Source organism: Carassius auratus, linkage group LG44F (assembly GCF_003368295.1).
Source record: "Carassius auratus strain Wakin linkage group LG44F, ASM336829v1, whole genome shotgun sequence".
In the NCBI taxonomy this organism is placed as follows: Eukaryota; Metazoa; Chordata; class Actinopteri; order Cypriniformes; family Cyprinidae; genus Carassius; species Carassius auratus.
Window position 1 is genome coordinate 2695822 of NC_039298.1, and position 19014 is coordinate 2714835.

The window sequence follows — 19014 nt, forward strand, 5'->3', positions numbered from 1 at the left end:
TCCTGATAGCAAAAAATAAATAAAAATGGACACCAACACTGAAATTAGAGATGTTCCGATACCCTTTTTCTTTTCCGATACCGATTCCGATACCGAGTACTGATCCGATACCTGGGTGTGTATCTGTATATACAGCAGTGTTAATTGCTAGAATTATTTTATGGTGTGCTTCAGACAAATCCCTTAATAAAACATGAACAAATACATGGTGAACTACTGTATTTATTATGGTATTTTTATTATCTGACATGAATTTGACAGAATTTGACTCGCTAATGCCAGAATTAGTTGTGGTATCAGTGATATTTCCGATACTAGTATCGGAATCGGAACAAGTCTAACTGAAATATATTATGATCCCATTCTTTTGACAGACAGGATAAAGAGCTAACAAGAGGTAGCAGGGCAGTTAATAATAACAATAATAATAATAATAATAATAATAATAAAGCTATGAAAAGTAACAAAAGTAATTCATGGGGTTATTTTCAACAATATCAAAAAACTGTCGGTTTGGATTTTTGATTGTCAACACTAGGGACGCTTAACTATTGCTTTTTCAACAAGCAGAAAAGGGTCCACTCTCAATAACTGATGAATGAAGCGCAGCTAACATAGAAGTCATGTTCAATCAAGCAGATTTCTGTAGGTCAGTGTGTTACCAATACACAGCCACATTACAAATGTATTTTTCATCAAGTTACAATTATCATTTTTCAAATGTATTCAAATTTTCTAATTTATTTAGAATTCAATAAATATTACATCAAATAAATAAATGTAATTTAATTAATCATGTCTTTAAAATGAACAGCATGATATTGTATACATATTTTATAACGCCCATCAAGAAACTTTAACCTGATGTAAAATGCATGTGGAGAAATCTTCATCTAGTGCTGAATTTGGATTTAGTGCTCAAACGCAATTTCATTTAATTGTGTATATATATATATATATATATATATATATATATATATATATATATATATATATATATATATATATATATATTTTTTTTTTTTTTGTACTTTATTTTTTAAAATGTGTTCAATATTAGATTTGACAAAACTTCACTAAACATTATTTGTAATGTGCCACCCAGCCAATAATCACAATAAACTTTGTGCCTTGCTTTTGTTTTTTATATGAAACAGTTTGAGCTTTCAAATTCTAAGTCAGTTTTATTATGAGATTCCAGCAATAAATATAGTTTTGGTGCTCTTTAATGTGGCGTGACAGATTGGCTTGTTCTAGCGTCAGTCATATTTTTCCAGGGTAGAGGTATATTATTTTATAATTAGTCTAGCTCTATATGCATGTGAATATTAAAACCCCTAGTAAAGCCTGTGTTGCTCACACATCTATCGTGATGAATGGAGAGTTGTACCTGTGCGTGCCCTGGACTCCTCCTCTGCAGGTGTGTATCGTGGCAGTGTGCTGCTCTGGACGGCCTCTGAAAAGGGCCGGACCTTCAGTCCGATGTCAGACGAGCTCTTCTGAGAAAGAGGACGCATCTCCTGTTCTGACTGAGGCCGGAAGAGTTTCCCATCGGACACATGTTTCACAGGCTCTGGCCTCCTGACGTCTCTCCGTTCTCTCTCATCTTTCCGGTCTCTTTCCTCGCGTCTATCCCGATCCCGGTCTTCTCTCCTCTCGTTCTGCTCCTTTCGCTCGTCTACTCTCTCGGGCTCATCCCGTCTTTCGTGATCCTCTTTCCTGTCCCGTGGCTGTTTTCTGTCCTTGTTTTCTCTCAAGTCTTTCTCTTCCCGCTTTTCCCTGTCATTCCTCCTCTCTTTCTCGCGTTCCTCTCGCTCACCTTTTCCATACCCGTCCTCTTTATCCGGCCTCCTGTCTCGTCTATCTCGTTCATCTCTGCGTTCGCCTCTTCCTTCCCGGTCATCTTTTCTATCCCGTCGTTCTCGGTCCTTGCCTGCTTTCTCGTCTCTTTCCTCCCGCCGATATCGTCCCTCCTCCTGTCCTGGTCTCTCTCTCTGTAAAGATCCCGCTGGTCTCTCCAGGTCTGACTCGGGTCGGCTGCGTCGGTCTGTGTCGGGTGGTATCCGCGTCCGAGCGTCCACGTCCAGCGGCTGGCGGTTGCGACTGACGTCGGAGGGCGCTCGGTTGCGGCGCTCCGGTTCGGGTGCGAGGCTGTTCCTCTGTTCTTCTCCTTGTGGCCGTGAAGACGGCGCCTTGACCTCTGACCCTGTGTCTGACCTGCGCTCTCCAGGCACTGGAGCAGTGTGGCCGTTCTTCACCGGAGGAGCTTTGTGATTCACGTCATTACTCTCTGAAACAGACAAAGACGAAGCATTTCAACTTTAGTTTCTTTCAAGATTATGTAATTATTGGACAGTAAAATGTGTATCCACTACATATGTTTATTCTTATGTATTATGCATTTATAATGGACTTTTCCAGGCCTGAAAAAACACAATTTTAGTCACCATGAAATCAAAATGAAGATTTCTCAGTTTTAACAGAATGTTTCAAGTGTTTGTGCGTAATGCCTCCTCGCAATTATAATTTTTTCTCTGATGTGGGATCATTCTGCGGACTTTAATAATCCTGGTCTTCATCGACTGTGAACCCTTCTGAAACACCACAGAGCAGCTTATTATGTGTTTTCAAAACGATAAAGAAAGAATAACCAGCATAAAGAAAAATAAACATTTCAAGCCATTAAATTCAAAACAATGCGATACCATGAGCAAGCTGGGTTGCCGTACTATTTTCTGGGATGTCCTTCAGTAACCCTCGCTCGATCAGCTCCTCTCTGGGTTTCCTCATCGAAATCTTCCTCTCCAGCACTGATCGTTCACAAAGAGAGCAGACACACATTAATCATTTGAGCCACTGGTTTCGAAAGACAGCGAGTTTATGAGGAATCCTAATTTAACCTCCCCTCCAAATTGACAATTGTGATTAATAACAAATCAAAACTAATCACTAGTGTAGTTTAAGAGTCAGAAATCAACAGACAAGTACCTTCAGATGTCTCCTTGAACTTTTCGCTGCTTCTCTTCTTCCTCCACTTCCAGGGTTTGAAAAAATTGCCCAGGCTGGGGAACTTGCCCTTGCCCTTCGCCACAGGGTTTCCTGCTCCATCGCTCTCCGGGACGCTATGATCCACTTCATCACCTGGGGAGGAACAGGACGAAAGAGAGAGAGAAGTTTGCATATTTATCATGCATTTCTAATCAGACAGTGACGATGGGAAAAAAAAGGCAACAAAATGAAACTAAAATGGCTAACTGTAATTTTAAGGTTGTGCACAACTGTAAAATCCTGTTAAACAAACCTGTGACACATTCTATATTAGCGTAAAGCAGAATGCATTCAATATTTTTTGTCATTTGAATAGCATACGAATGCTATTTAATACCAAACGGTCATATGAAAGCAGTGTTAAAACTTAATAATACATACTAGTCAGAAAATCCAATTAACTGAATTAATAGCCCTGTGTTGTGCATTTACAATGACTGTAACACAGAGCCTCTCATCGATTTTTTTTTTCTTACGAGAAAATATTTTCATAAACCATACTCATCATATATGCATCATTTATGCGTCTGCTAAATGCATAAATATATTAATCATATATTACATCATATACTTAATCCAAGAGTGTAAGAACCATCTAGATACAAACAATGCAAATCCAACTACAGGACGTCCTGGCATGATGACGGTCAAAGCATGTGCTCAATTACAGTGAGACATAACTGATATTACACATGAGAACAGCAGGAGCACAAGCACTGACTCACTACAGAAACCTGGCTAACGTTACACACCCACCACACGTTCACGGCAAGAGAAAAACATTTATTGTAATTGTAAGTGTAATGTGTTGCTTAAATGGATTGACAAAACAACTGCAACCCTTTCAACAGCCTAATGAGTCACATGTAACAACAGTGGGTGTTGATTCAGGAAAAGATACATGGATGCTGAAACTTTACTCAAACAAGCCATGAGCGATGAGTGATTTATAGTTTTACTAAACCCTCGACCTGTAGCTGCAGATTGAGGGGTATAAAAGTGTGCTTCAGTATATAACAACATAACTAGACCGTATCAAGCCACCAGGCCATTTTCATGGTGTTTCACAGCATCCCACATGCAGGAATCTGAGAGGTGCCACCCGTTAATGTGCATTTCAGACATTCGGCTGGTCACCGTACGGATTTAACCGCCAAATAAAGATAAACACTAACCACAGATCGTGTTCACCTCGCTGGTTTAATTAATGTTGGGTTAATGTGATCAGCTATCATGGGAAAACAGACAGATAAATACAACCTGGATAACAAGTTAAAGGGGTAGTTCACCCAACAATGAAAATGCTGTCATCATTTACTTACCCTCATGTTGTTCCAAACCTGGATGAGTTGCTTTCTCTTTTTGCTTTATAGGAACAAAATAATACTATGGAAGTCAACGGCAACCACCGACCGTTTGATTTCCGGCAATCTTCAAAATATCTTCTTTTATGTTCAACATAAAGCAGCGCATACAGGTTTGGAACGACACGAGGGCGAGTAAATGATGAAAGAATTATCTTTTTTGGGTGAACTATCCCTTTAAGGTTTATCGACAGTGTTACGAGGAAAATAAAATAATGTTCCCTTGACCTTCAGTTTATGAACAGCAACACTATCACAGCACAGCACCAGGACAAATCATAACATCTACACCCTTTCCAAATAACAGTAGGACAAAAGTAGTGATGGGCGGTTTGACCAAAAATGTATATCACAGTTTTTTACAAAATTATACCGGTTTTCCGGTTTATTTCCGGTTTATGCATAATCAGGTGTACAATGCATTTTTTGCTGGTTGATATTCTTGTTACTCTTTTTCTTGTTTTAAACCTAGCCAAAAACCTATGTGACTGTGTTTCCATGTCAATCCAGCTTCATTTTTCCCGCGAACAATGCACTTTCACTTTAATTCAGTGCCTGCAGCACAGCAAAAATAGACTCAGTACGTTAACAATCGCTGCACTGCTGCAGACGCACCACTCCTGAAACGTACTGACGGACCGCAACCGCGTGCAGCTGGACTGTGTGTGAAACAGGCGTTATAACGTAACAACACAGCACTGCTGCGTTTATCCCATAGACTGTAAAAAAATATGGACGTTGTGTCCGTGACGTCACCCATAGACTCCTCAATTGCGGTTTTGAAGCCTAGTTCCGAAAGCCTAGTAATTAAATACACTGGTATGGCGGTATATTCAAAATTAACATCGTAACGGTAAAATATATACCAGTTTTTGCTATGAACCGGTTTACCGCCCAGCACTAGAAAAAAGTAGTTTTCATACTTGGTTTATACTGGGTCAGATTCATACAAAGCTCTGAAGAAGAGAGAAAAATAAGATAAGATACAGTGGCCACAAATTACGAATTTGTTCCCATGACTAATTAATTAATTGCACATTTATAACAGCTTTCATAATTTTAGGCCAATTTGTTGCCGCAATATCACAACTTCTTTCTCCTGCTGTCATACCTGGGCCTCAAAAATAGCATATATATATATATATATATATACACTTCACTAAAATAAGATGAATCTTTCTTTCTTTTTTTTTCTAGTAGAAAAAATTGTCGACTTAACTAGACAGTAAAGTTTTAATACCTAGCATGTTTTGCATGGGACTGAATTTTACAAATTGTTAAATTAAGTGTAATTAGATGTGTTGTAAACACAAATATGTTCTTGTTTCCTCTATACTTGCTCCACAGAATCTATAATATTTGCAATATGTCCCTTGTTTGAACAAACGCTAAGATGTTGTAATATAGGAAAAAGAAGGCTGTGCTTCTCATTGTGCAAACGATGTCTATTAGTGTGAATAACGAGAGCGAGACCGTTGAACTGGTCTGAAGACACAAGACAAGGCAGGTTGTGTATGACACACGGGGAGCTTAGGAATGTGTATGGGTTTGGCAACCTCGTTGGCCTAGATGCTCTTAACTGATTTGGCAAGTGTTTGACAGCACACAGACCTCGATTACTTCACTCAAATGGGATTTTTCCAACGAAAACACTTCACACATGTGGAAATAACCTTTTAATGAAGGTACGCAAAAACACATTAAAATAGGAAAAAACTACAAGCTCTGACTTGGTCTACTTACTGCTTGCTGTAAAACGCACTGTTCTCGTGATATTTGGGAAAAGAAAGGCACGGTGACAAGAGAAAACAGGCTGGCTCATTGTTATGGCACCACAACCTTGATAAAACTGAAATATAAAGTAATAAATCAGAGAACAGGCCACAATATAGCCAACACAGGCAAGCACTGATCTTCACCTGACACACACATCTCAATCAGTGTTTCTACGAAGTGAGCCTCAATGAGCTCTTTGTTTCAGGAACACAGTGCATTCCTCTCATATCAGTGGCATACAGTACGTGAGAAACGGATCAGTCGACTGCCCTGAACTCAACGTACAGCTATGATAATGCTAGAGAACATCACACACAGACGTCGAGGACACACTGTGTGTAAATAAACACAGAGGTCGAGAGTCTATGGAGAACTGAACGAGCTCATGAATGATCAAACGATAAGCGAGAAGAGAATACGCCACGTGATGACGTTTGACGGAGAACAAACTGAAGATTTACAGCAACACCTCTATCAGAAGCTGCTTGCCAGAAACCGAGGGATGAACAGAAATGTGAGCCTAATGATAGAAATATTTTTGCTGCAGATGGTTGGGGTCAGTAATATCTGTTGTATGTTTCTGAATGAGGCTCTTATGCTCACCAAGGCTGCTTTATTTGATCGAGAATACATAAAAACTGTAATATTGTTCAAATATTACAAGGCGATTTCTGTTTCAGTTGATGTTGAGCACACTTTTGGGCACAGTTCAGCACACCATGCGTGCTGGTTGTTAAAAGGCACATTGCTTTTGTGTATACAGCAGCAACAGTACAATGCTACCCAAGACCTCGGTCAAAAACTATTTGTGCATGTCCTTCATAAAACTATTCTTAAGTAAACTGATGTGTTCACTGATGCGTTTACATACGAATAGGTTTATGAATGCGCTCCACAGCCTCAGTCTGTGTTCTGTCGCAGTAAATGAACGACGAGGCTGCATGTTTGGGTTTAGACTCATCATGCCGTGATTTACAGAGCTGGAAAACACTGTCAACAAGAAACCACTTGAGTCAGCCTGAATCAAGCCAGCGCAAACAGGTTTTCTCCTTGAACACGGCTGCACCAAACACATGGTCATACATGACTAAAAAAAAGCAATGCGGAGACCGCTATAGAGAGCTAAGGCACAGCTCGTTCTCATATCAACTGATAAAGTCTAATCTGAGAGGAAGTGAACATGAGAATGACGGCACAATCAGCACATTCCATCAGCATGTGCACCCCACCTGCCCATGTCTGTCTCTTACTCCTTCCTTCATGACTATACGCGTACACCTGCGATCATTCACACACGTACAGTTGGCATCGGCATAACCGATATCGGCAGATCACCTCCAGCGAAAAAGCTAAACTCATCTGGTACGGCTCAACTGTGAGGAATAAAACTAATGTATTATCATCTTCATATTCTGGAATCCACATCCTGTCTGAAATAACTCACCTGTTATGTAGGCAGGGTTCGGGTTTAAAGTCCGAGTACTCGCTCCCTGTCCCATAATCGTGCCCTGTACCCTGTGTCCCGTGTGCCCTGTCCTCTGCCTGTCCCGGGCCCGCGGCAGGGAGGGCACAAAACAGTTTCACTATTCTCAGTGAGCAGGTACTCTCGCTCTGTAATCCTAGATACTGGAGCTCACGCTCAGCAGTTCGTCCCTCCTTCTTACTCCACAACTTCTGTTTAAGTGGCTCGCTCGCTCCGAGTCAACAAACTCCTGAAGGTCCCTCCCCTCAGCAGCCTTGACTTCATAAATAACATACGCCTCTTGTCTGAAGCACATCAGCTGGTCAGGATGCCGGTCATTCCTGGTGCAGTATTTTTCCGGAGCAGGACTGCAGGAGACGGGAGCCGGGCTCTAGTGTCTTGCCCCTAGGTTGCTATACACCTTCATCTCCCAAAATGCATCAGATGGTGCAGTGAAACCTGAGAGTGGCTGCAATATGAGCAGGGGCGAGGTTGAGCGCTTGACTGGCAGGAAGTGACATCACAGAGGGCTCAAGTTACGGGGTGTGAGACAGATAGTGAGGTGGAGGCACAGGCTGATTATGTACGGAACGGAAGCCACTGAATTTAATGATTTAGGTAATTTATTAACCCCACATCTAGGTTTGTTCTTGAGTACAGAACGATCTGCTTTCCAGTACTTTTCACGACAGTAACTACATGACTTATGTAGATCAAACTTCCCTGTAGGAAAACAACTCAGAAATGTACTTGACCGAGCATCTCCCTGTAAGCACCAATCAATAAAACCGCTTCGGTGAGGAAGTACGTAATCATCAGCCAACACTGATGCCTGTTCAGGTGACTTGACTTTGTTCACTTATATATGTAGCAATGTTTTTAGAGATTTTAAATCGTTCTAATATCAATTTAACCAAATCATCAAAAGATGCAATGCCAAGCGCAGTTTACCAACGAGTAAAGTGTTTTCTCAAATCATGCACTACTCTAAATGACACCTGACAATCTACACTATTTTGCTATGTTGAGTACATAAAAAAATAAAATAAAAATGCATGGCCTCTAGGGCTCCTATAATGGTTTTATCACAAACGTATTTTTTGGGAACTTTAACGCTTGAAATGTGTCAATGCTTTCTTAGAAATAAATGCCACTTGTGTTATTTTTCATTAATGCAGTGACATTTAGACGTGAGTGTGGTTTAAGTGTCCAGTGTGGGGTCACTAAGATCAGCAATAATGCATTAAATAGATCAACAGTAACAGATATTTACAATATTTTTGTTTTTATTGTACACTAAATCAAAAACAAACTTCTAAAATGTTTAAAAAATATACTTTTAACCTAAATATTTTGAACGGTACAGTATGTGGCACATAAAAGAGGTAAATCAAAGAGATCACTATGTAGAGCAGTTCCATTAAATCCCTCTGAAGAAGGGAGTTGTCCACACAGGACATGATGTGGCTCGAGTTATGTGTGGGAGTCTGGGATCTGAGAGGTGAAGCACTGAGATGGAGGAGGACAGAAGAGCAAAGCTGGCTGTCTTTAGTGCCAGTCAGAGCCAGGTTTGCAATGAATCTCTCTCTCTCTCGCTCTCTCGCCTTTCTCTCTCTCTCTCTCTCTCACACACACACAGAGACACACACACACACACACACCACCAGCGCTCGGATAAACTCATTTAAGCTGTCAGCAGACAAAATCCAGACCAGGACTGAACGAAGCAAGATAGATAAAACTGGTTCATTAAACAAGATACAAAACTTAACGTTACATGATAAATGCTCTTAGTATATAAACAACTAGTTTAAGTGTCAATTAAAAGATTTCCCAAGTATCCCAAATAATAATGACAGAAATGAGAAAAACTCTAGAGGTCTGAACTTCAGATAAAGAGAGCAGACAGTGTTATTCTGCCAGCGGAGCGTGTTAACAGCACTGCCCTTTAAAGCACTCGAGACAGCTTCCAACTGCTCAACTTTCCCACAGTCAGGTTAAACTGAGGAAGGGGACACATCTCCTTAGAGAAAACAAGATGAAGCAAGTCTGTATTTTAAAAAAAAAAACCTTAAGTAATATCACACACACACACACACTTATAAATGCTAGTGCAATTAAGGTTGGAAATATATAAACCAACTACACCATGATTGTATGACTTCAATGTAACCAAAAGCTTCAAACAAACGACATTTTGGTCGCATATGCTCCGGAACTTTTATCTGTGCGACCTCAAAATATATATGGGAGCATTTGTGCGAGTGTAGTTTTAATTTCTCTAGTATGTGCCTTCAGAGTGTTAATACGGTGACCTGTCTGCCGTTCTATGAAACGTTAACCAATTAAACTTCATTTTTACATTCTTAACTTGAATACAGATTTTAGATTGGGTGATTGACAGCTAATATTAACCGGTCACTGCTTTCTGCGGTCAGGTGAAAGGGAACTAACTATAGCGAGGAATGTGAAGGGCTAAAGAACAGAGAGAGAAAAGAGAGAAAAAAGGAACACTGACAGATTCTTTTGTGTACCACCTAAAGTTACAAATAATGGTGCTGGTGATAGCGATCGTGGTGAATGGCAGTTAGCGGAGTGATTGACAGCTTATATTAACCAATCTAAAATCTGCATTAAAGTTAATGTAAGGATAAAATCCTAAATTTGCTGGTGCTCCTAACTTTTTGAAGTTGGGAGCACCAGTGCTACAAAGTAAAAAAAAAAAAAAAATGTAGTGATCGTAGTTGTGTCAATTTCCTTTCTAGCATCATTGGTGCACAACATCAATACAATTTTTGGTTTTCCTTTTTCTTTAGTGTGTTATGTAGTCGTTTGTGCATGTATCTGCAAAGTTACAGTACCAAGCTCAAAGTGTCCCACAAAAAGATTATTTTTTCTTTTTTCTATCTAAAAGAAAAGGTTGGGTGAGACTTGGCCAAAAAAACCCCACACAAAATCTCCCTGACATGTCTTCACTACAAAAAAAAAAAAAAATCCCAAATTACTATAATCCCACCCAAACGTAGAAGCACAGAAATAATTCCAGACACAAGCTTAGAAAACAATATGATCAGATAATTCTGTTTTTGGGACTCCTTTTTTATCTTAGATTTACTTCATTCAATAACAAATCTTGAAACCAAACAACAAATCTTACAACAAATCTTGACTGTGAAAACAAAATAAACAGAAGGTGACGACGAGTATAATATCAGTAAGCGCAAATTATTCCTCCACAGACCAAACTGTCAGACAGTTTCTTTCTTTCTTATATATACTGATCGTAGTGCGCCTGGGCCCAGAACAGTTTGTAATTGTGCCGCACCGTAGGCTCACGCGGAAATGCAACTGTAACCGTACCTGACAGTCCTTGGAACCATTCGGCCCAATAGTAAAAAAAAAACAAAACAAACAGCTATATTCAAGCACGAATAAAGACCGTTTTAAAAATAAAAATAAAAAACAACCACAACAAAAATAATTAAAACATTTTTTAGAATCTCAAAATGGAAAATCTAATGCCAACCAACCGGACGAAGAATCGAATATTCTGGTCCAGCCCTATAAAAATCACTAAATATTACAAAATATACTATTTAATATACTATTTTTATATTTAAATTGTATAAAATAATAATATACAGTGAGCTAACCACAGACCTTATTTCAGGCATTAAAACCAAAAACCATTAAAAGCGCATGCGCACATGCACGCAGTTTTATTAAAACAGCAGAAACCATGACTTTCTTGAGGTGCAGCTGACTGTTTTTCTTCTCTCAGAAGGATCACAGAATAATTCAATAGAATTTGAACAACTGCAATGATCTTTTCTATAGAGAATGCATGGTGAAACCAGCACCAAGCCCATGGGTTCGATGGGAAACATGTCTACCAAATGTAATAACGTGACAACCCCTGTAATGCAGAGGCCCCATTAATAGCCTAATAAGCTCTTTTGTTGTATAGTAACAGATACAGTAACTGTAACACAGATATAGGCTGAAAGAACACAGATTTTCACTGGCTCTTTTGCAGCTAGAGTCAAATAACTTACACCAGCACCATCTGAAGGACACAGTGTGTTACTGGAATTTGATTCAGTTCATGCAAATACATGAATTACAAACAATAAAATCATTAAACCAAAAGCACAGCTCCATCCTGAAACTCAGTTCTGAGTCTGTGATAAAGAGAAGGTGCAATGTTATGAATAACTGAATAGATCCAGACAAAATATGTTTTTTTATCTCCAACTAAAATAACAATATTGCAATACATAACATGATTTAGTTTGCACTGACTCACTGTGTGACAGTTACATATAATCTATAATGGTCTCTTGCAAGAAGTAAACTAACCACACTTTTTGACCAGTGAATGTCCTTCCAACTCAACTCGTGATTACTGAATGAAGGACAAACATTTTTAAAGGCAACTGAACCGACAGTAATACATTTTGAAGCATAAACATCCTTTTTTTTTTTTTTACAAGTTTTTATGCTAAGAACACAAGTCTGTCAACTGTCTGCAGTTTTAAGAGAAGCTCTGTGGCATGAAACTATGTTCCTACTGACACTAAAAACCCTCTTAGATGGGGAGCTAGTTGATGAAGCACATAGCTATTTCTTATAAATAAATATATATATAAATGAATACCAAAGACTTTTGCATTCTCTCTGTCTATATTATGGAAACTTGTAAACATATCAGTGAAATTCCTATGGCCATAGCCTATGTTTTTCTATTCAAACATCAGCAGTCGATAAGTGCATTTATTTTGTGATCACAAATGCAAACAATACAGTTGAGATCTCACGACAGAACACAGACCGGCTGAACGACGCTTTCATTAGATCGCTCAATTCAGATTATCGTCGGCGGCTCTTGCGCAATGAGGAGTGAGCACGTGTGCATGGTTGCCAGATTGCTTAAAATAAGCAAACACCGGGCAGAAAATGTATCCTTGTAACAGTAGAGCTCTGATTCGGAGATTTAAACTCTTGTTATCTGGCAACCGCTATCATTAAGCTCTCGTAGTAGAGGGGCGTAGAGCAGTTACAGGTTCCTTTTTTGGACATTCGGCGCGTTCTTTTGGGAAAGTATGCCTGAATTTGAAATATTCGATATTCCCGATATATTCAAATTGTACATCGCCGTCAAAATTATTCAGATATTATCGCTAATATTCGATATATCGCCCAGCCCTACTGACACACACACACACACACACTTTTTTCTTATGATATGAATTATTTAAATACAGCAATACTGGTTTCGTTTACATTGTTTCTAAGCGTGAAAGTAAAAAAAAAAAAAAAAAAGCCAAACTACTGTATATGGTTTTTATGGTGTTTGTTTTGACAAATACATTCAATTACAAATCCACATCAACTGATAGAATAATTAACAAAATAATGTAATTATAGTCCATCACTCCTTTAACATACATCAATAGGAATATCCTACGTTCCAGTGTTTTTGTGTTTGTTAAACCGCGCACTGCAAACACCTCTTAAGCACACAGAATAATGCAAGTGGGCATTATTAATTCTTTGTTTATTTTGAACGATTATGTAATCGTGGCATCCATAATCGTAACCGTGATTAGAAATTCGACATTTTAAAATCAAAGATTCCTGGAGTATGGTGGTTTACCAAAAAGTTGGGTTAGTCCATATTTGACCCAAAGTTGGTCTGAAACAACCCTGCATTTTTTTAGTGCATGTGATCTGTCCCAGCATTAGACACAACATTGTTCTTTCCCGATCTGCTGTCCTGATATCCCTCTCTCTGTCCCAACACTGAGGACAAGAGTCTATGGAAGAAATCAGCCTAAAACAGGTGACTAAATCCTATTAAGGAAATCTCTTGGGACTATTTCCAGCAGAAACTCATGTAACTAAAGAGTCATTCCACTTCCTGGTATAATCCCTGAATATAACTTTCATTACGAACAAAAAATATCAAAAAATACAATGGTATTTTATTGCTTTTTGAATAAAATGGGATATAATATTGAATTATGCTGTGGGAAATTAATTTAAGTACAATTATATATTTATATAAATAACAAAAAGAGCATAAAATAGTAATTATAAAATAATAATAAAAAAAATGCTGTCTATAAAGGTTTTAGATTAGGCTTGTCACTGGAGGAAATACAGTACGGACGACTCAAATGCATCCTTGCTCAAGAAAAGTATTGATTTTATTAATGAGAAACTTTTTACCAGTAGTGGAAATATTGAATTATGAGCTCTGCATTTATAATCTCTAAAAGACAACATCGCAATCTCACAAATCTCTGTTATAACACAAATATATGCAGAATTAATATTTCCTAATGTCTACAATTTGTGTGTTTTAATGAGAGGAAATGTGAGCATGCAAATTTCAGCACTGCATTGCACAACGCTGCAAACACGTGTTATAGCCTAAATAGAAACTCTGCATGCACTTGTGCCTGCTATTCGTTTATATTTTAGATTAGACATTTTAAAATAGATATTTCTACTTTACTGGAGTCCCGTGGATCATTTTCCTCTCCCGAATCCCGCTCACACACGAGTCTCTGCTCTATCAGGTCTTGCGTCAGGTCTCGTTGGAGAAGGTCTCTAATCCACTGCTATTTGACTCAACAGTGTGTGTGCTACATCCTTTCCACAAGCTCTAGATTAAAAAACACTGCATTCTGTCAGCAATGTAACACAGCAGTAACGTACAGAGACCTCGGCTTGTAACTATACTCTAATTATTATTTAGAAAATCATAACACGTTTGATTACTCCGTTACTAAAAAAGTAATCAAATTACAGTAACGCGTTGATAAGTCATTAGTTACCGCCCAGCACTGCTCATATGTGCTGTTGCCTATACACACAACCCAAAATCTGAAGGTAAAAACAGTCTGTACAAACAAAACCAGAAGGAGGCTTTGATTTTTAAATGTCCTTCATTGTTATCAGAGAAAAGCACTTGACCTTTGATGGAAGACACCAGATATAAAGCAAACTTAACAGAGGATCACTGACTCCACTCTACGATCATGAATAAAACCAAACACTGGACTGAAACAAACTAACTAACTGCGAATTACCCACAGTGAAAATGAGTGAAAACTAATTTTGTTATTGATTAGTCAAGTCGTTGAATCTTGGTCAAAAGACTTCGAGAATCTAATTAATCTAAACCAGTTCCATCCACATGAAACTGTGACCAATCACTGGTATTTCTTTAGCCTTTTTGACATAATCCACCCACTTACCTCGGTTTTCCATTCGTGCGTCAACAGCAGCAGGTAGAGGTTTTCCTGAGGAAATAAGAGACAGATTGCTTGATTAGTAACAAACACTACATATCATTTCACAAACACAATGGCTGCAATGTATTTTAAAGTCTGACAATGAATGACACCATGAGAAACCACGAATGAAGCAAGTAAAGGGTTAATGTACAGACAGCACACCATCGAGATATAAACTAGAGTGACACGAGTTGTGAAGCAATGAAGGAAACCTTGCTTCCTGTGAATGCAGCGATTGACCAATCATGCTCAAGTATCCCATGTAATAACTACAGTAAAACCAACAAAACATACCGTGCCTTGTCCATTCCAGCACATAATAAAATAGAAAATAAATATAAATTCAGAAAACTTGCAAGCATGCATTCAAAAGTTAATATACAATTCATTAATAAAAATAAAAGAAATACAACTACAATTCTAAATGCAGATAAACTACACTTTATGTAAATTACTGTAATGTAAAATTGATATAAAAAATGATGCCACTTCGATTGTAGTGGTTTTTCTGCATGTTTTTGTGTTACAGTATCAGTTCTGTGCCCTTCCACCTAACAAAAGAGCGTTTCAGAGCGGAACGATCAACTCCGTTCTAGCAATAAAAACTAGAGTTGTTCCGATTCCGATACTAGTATCGGAAATATCTCCGATACCACAACAAATTCTGGCATCGGCATCGGCGAGTACATGAACCCATATACCGATCCGATACCATTTTCTTAAAAAAGACCTAGTTATGACCGCAAGCTTTGCCTAACCGCTGCACGGTTCTTCTTCGCTGCTCAAAATGCATTGAAAACACAGGAAGTTGTGCTGTGTTGCCACAAGCAACCCCTGTTTAGAGCAGCGAAGAAGAAATGAAAACGCGTTAGCAGCCCTTATCTAAATATGACTGGATCACTCATCACATTCTAAACTGCCAAAAGACAGTGAAGCCGCTACTATATTATAGATCAGTGGTTAGCAGTATGTCTCTGTAGTACCGGTAGTTACAGACTCTCGAGTATATTCAGTACCGGCAACTGCGTTCAGTTGCTTCCGTGTAAGTCAAAACGCAGGGCTCCAGACAGTAGCCGAATATATACTAGTGTCTGTGAATATTAAACTGCAAAATACTATTTAAATATTACTCCCGCAAAATCTACATCTCTGTGGGTGACTGGCACAGATGCGCGAGAGCTCGCTGTTTTGTAGTCTCTGCTGTGTGTCATGAGGACACGAACGCATAAACCGTCACTTCATGAGAATTTACCGTTTCATTTGAGAATACTGTCATATCATAAACACAGACACTCAAAGATCTTCATGGCAGCCCATGAAAATAAATGTTTGGTTTACATGAGTAAATTGACAATATATAAAGCTACTGTTGTAGCCTACAGTAATAATAATACATCTCTATAATAATAATAATTATGCCTAGATGGTTGCTTGTTTTTTACTTGTTTTTTACTTGTTAGAGATTATCTGATTAATAGATCTTTTTTTATATTCCTAGACTTATTTGTTGCAGTTTTTTTATACAGTTATATTGTAAAACTTAAATACCTTTTTTAGTTTGCGGTGTTAGATTTTTGGCTGCATTTGAAGTTCTTTTTTGCATAAGAAAATAAATAATACTGTCAAATTCATGTTAGATAATAAAAATACTGTAATAAATACAGTAGTTCACCATGTATTTGTTCATGTTTTATTGAGGGATCTGTCTGAAGCACACCATAAAAAAATTCTAGCAATTTACACAGGGCTAGTAATATATACAGCTGTATATACAGATATACACCCAGGTATCGGATCAGTACTCGGTATCGGCCGATACCCTGAGCCCAGGTATCGGAATCGGTATCGGGAAGAGAAAAAGGGTATCGGAACATCTCTAATAAAAACTGCTGGTCTGGAGAGCACAGGGGAGCAGAGGGTGCACAAATGATGTTGCTGTCTATGACAGTCTCATTGAACAATGAAATTACTTGCACTGCATTACTCTCTGTGTCTAAATATATACAACTGCAAGAGAGATGCGATGTGCAAGAGCAGATCATCGGGTAAGGTCAATAGCAGCAAAGACAGAGTGGACTGGTACACATCAATCAAACCAGTACTTTAAACAGAATTACAGAAGCAGGTGTTTGTTTCAGACTGGTTATAGTCAGGTAAACATGTGCTCTAGGAGGGTTACACTATCATTCATTTCCCAAATCTGGCAGAGCACTAGAGCTGGGCTGACAAAATCGATTTCTCGATCGTAATCGATTCTCATTTTAATGAACCAACAATTCCAATGGTTACATTCACATTTATGCATTTTGCAATGGGATTCCTAGATCCCAAGACTGGATGATTTGATTCAAGACATTTTCCAATTGATGCCTGAACAAAACCTGCATTAATGTTATATGTAGTATGCCTTCCATTCAATAAATCACAGTAATAAATCACTCCTTAAGCACTTTAACTCAAGTAGCAGCGAGGAGCACACATGAACCGATCATATCTTCCTCTTTACTACTAGATATTAGGGATGCACCGATATGTCTTTTTTGGGGCCCATACGGATTTTAACTAACACTTATTGTCCGCTTCCGATATTTGTCACTTCCTCTCTCATTTGAAATTTGGCATCAAAAAAGACAGTTTTTTTGATCATGTTTTAAATCAGCAAAGTTCAAAAACATCTGCATTAAATTATACTAGCAGTTTTATTGCTGCATCATCAAATAATTTCTAACAAACATGGATTGGATCCATTTAACATTCACCAGTCCTTCGTGAATACAACACAACAAAGATACGTATTAAACAAACACTGCTTTATAGGGAGGTTTAACCGTTTTCAGGTACAGAAATAAAGAAACAAATGTAAAAACACTTCACTATATAGATTAAATACATATTAATCCTTTATTGTAACAGACTCTATTAAGATTAATCTTCTGATTTGTTTCTGTATACATTTTAATATATATATATATTTTTTTAATATGTAAGAGATCTCCTTTACTAAGGCGGGACTCTTATTGTGATGGGTTTTCTAGTCTATGGAGATATATGGCTAATAAAAACAGTTCTTCAGATTTAACGTTTGTTCGTTTATTACATGCCCTTGAAAAGGTATGAGATTTGCATATATCGGTTTACTGTTAGTTGTTATAAGTGCTTTGTGTAACTCGATGTGTGTTGATGATAATGAAACAGAAGGAGTTAAAGGTGCAGTTCTCCTGTTGTGTTTTGTTTAGAGTGCAAAAGGACACAGTAAACTTAAAACCTCAGTAAAGATTTGGTAATTATTCAGATGAGGTCCGCTACACTTATGAAAGTTAAATAAGTTATTTAGTCGAGAATAGTGTGTGATCTTTGTCTGTTTGCCCTTTCCTTATATAGTCATTATAGTTGTAAATGTATAGTAAATGATTAAAATAATAAAATAATAATAATAAATATAGCTGCAAGCAGCGATGGCGGGCTCAAGCCATCAGTGCAACGCCACCTCTGTGGCATCAGGTAAACTGTGCCCAGCGGGCACATGCATTCACAATAGCCCTCTGGCAGTCAGGTTTTAAAGGATACAGCAGTTAAAGGGTTAATCCGAATCATCTAGACTTTGAAATCACATTCACAGAACAATCTATATAACTTTAGTTACGCATTAAGAATTAATGTGAATATTAATTTTTAGTCAATTCTGCAAGACAGACTTTTCAGGATAGGAGATGGAATAAAAATAAGCTCCTAAATCTAATGCTAGATTCTGGAAGATATATTCCTCAAAGCGTCGTACAAGAGTCACTCAGAACCCATCTGTTCATAAAGCCTATATATAAAGTCTCAATATATAGTATTTCACAATATTTCATGCTATTCTAATTAAGTCATTTTTGGGATCTTTTAAGTCTCTCAGAACCTGACACTTTGTAATTCTGGAGACTCCAGGAAAGTTGCAGCTCTGAAAAATGGTGGGACTGTAGACTAAATGCTCCCTGATAGTTTCACACCTAATTATTCACTTTAATTCTTAATTATTTTCCAGTTAATGTGTTTCTGTTCTTCTCCACTTGTTTTT

General features: G+C 38.0%; 1 protein-coding gene across 7 annotated transcripts in view; it reads right to left on the minus strand.

Annotated features, from left to right (window-relative positions):
* The window catches only part of LOC113068319 (phosphatase and actin regulator 4A), a 60398-nt gene that overhangs the window by 21239 nt on the left and 20145 nt on the right, over positions 1-19014 (minus strand). Inside the window, exons 1-5 of one of the 7 annotated variants that reach the window (XM_026241028.1) lie at positions 7633-8098; positions 2989-3141; positions 2706-2810; positions 1687-2290; positions 1391-1653 (exon numbers count right to left, since the gene is read on the minus strand). In XM_026241028.1, the coding sequence (XP_026096813.1) occupies positions 1391-1653; positions 1687-2290; positions 2706-2810; positions 2989-3141; positions 7633-7687 (1180 nt within the window). In that variant the 5' untranslated portion in view covers positions 7688-8098. Of the gene's footprint in view, positions 1-1390; positions 2291-2705; positions 2811-2988; positions 3142-7632; positions 8099-14915; positions 14961-19014 lie in introns of those variants that run through there. The other 6 variants (XM_026241029.1, XM_026241026.1, XM_026241027.1 and 3 more) reach the window with 6 other exon arrangements.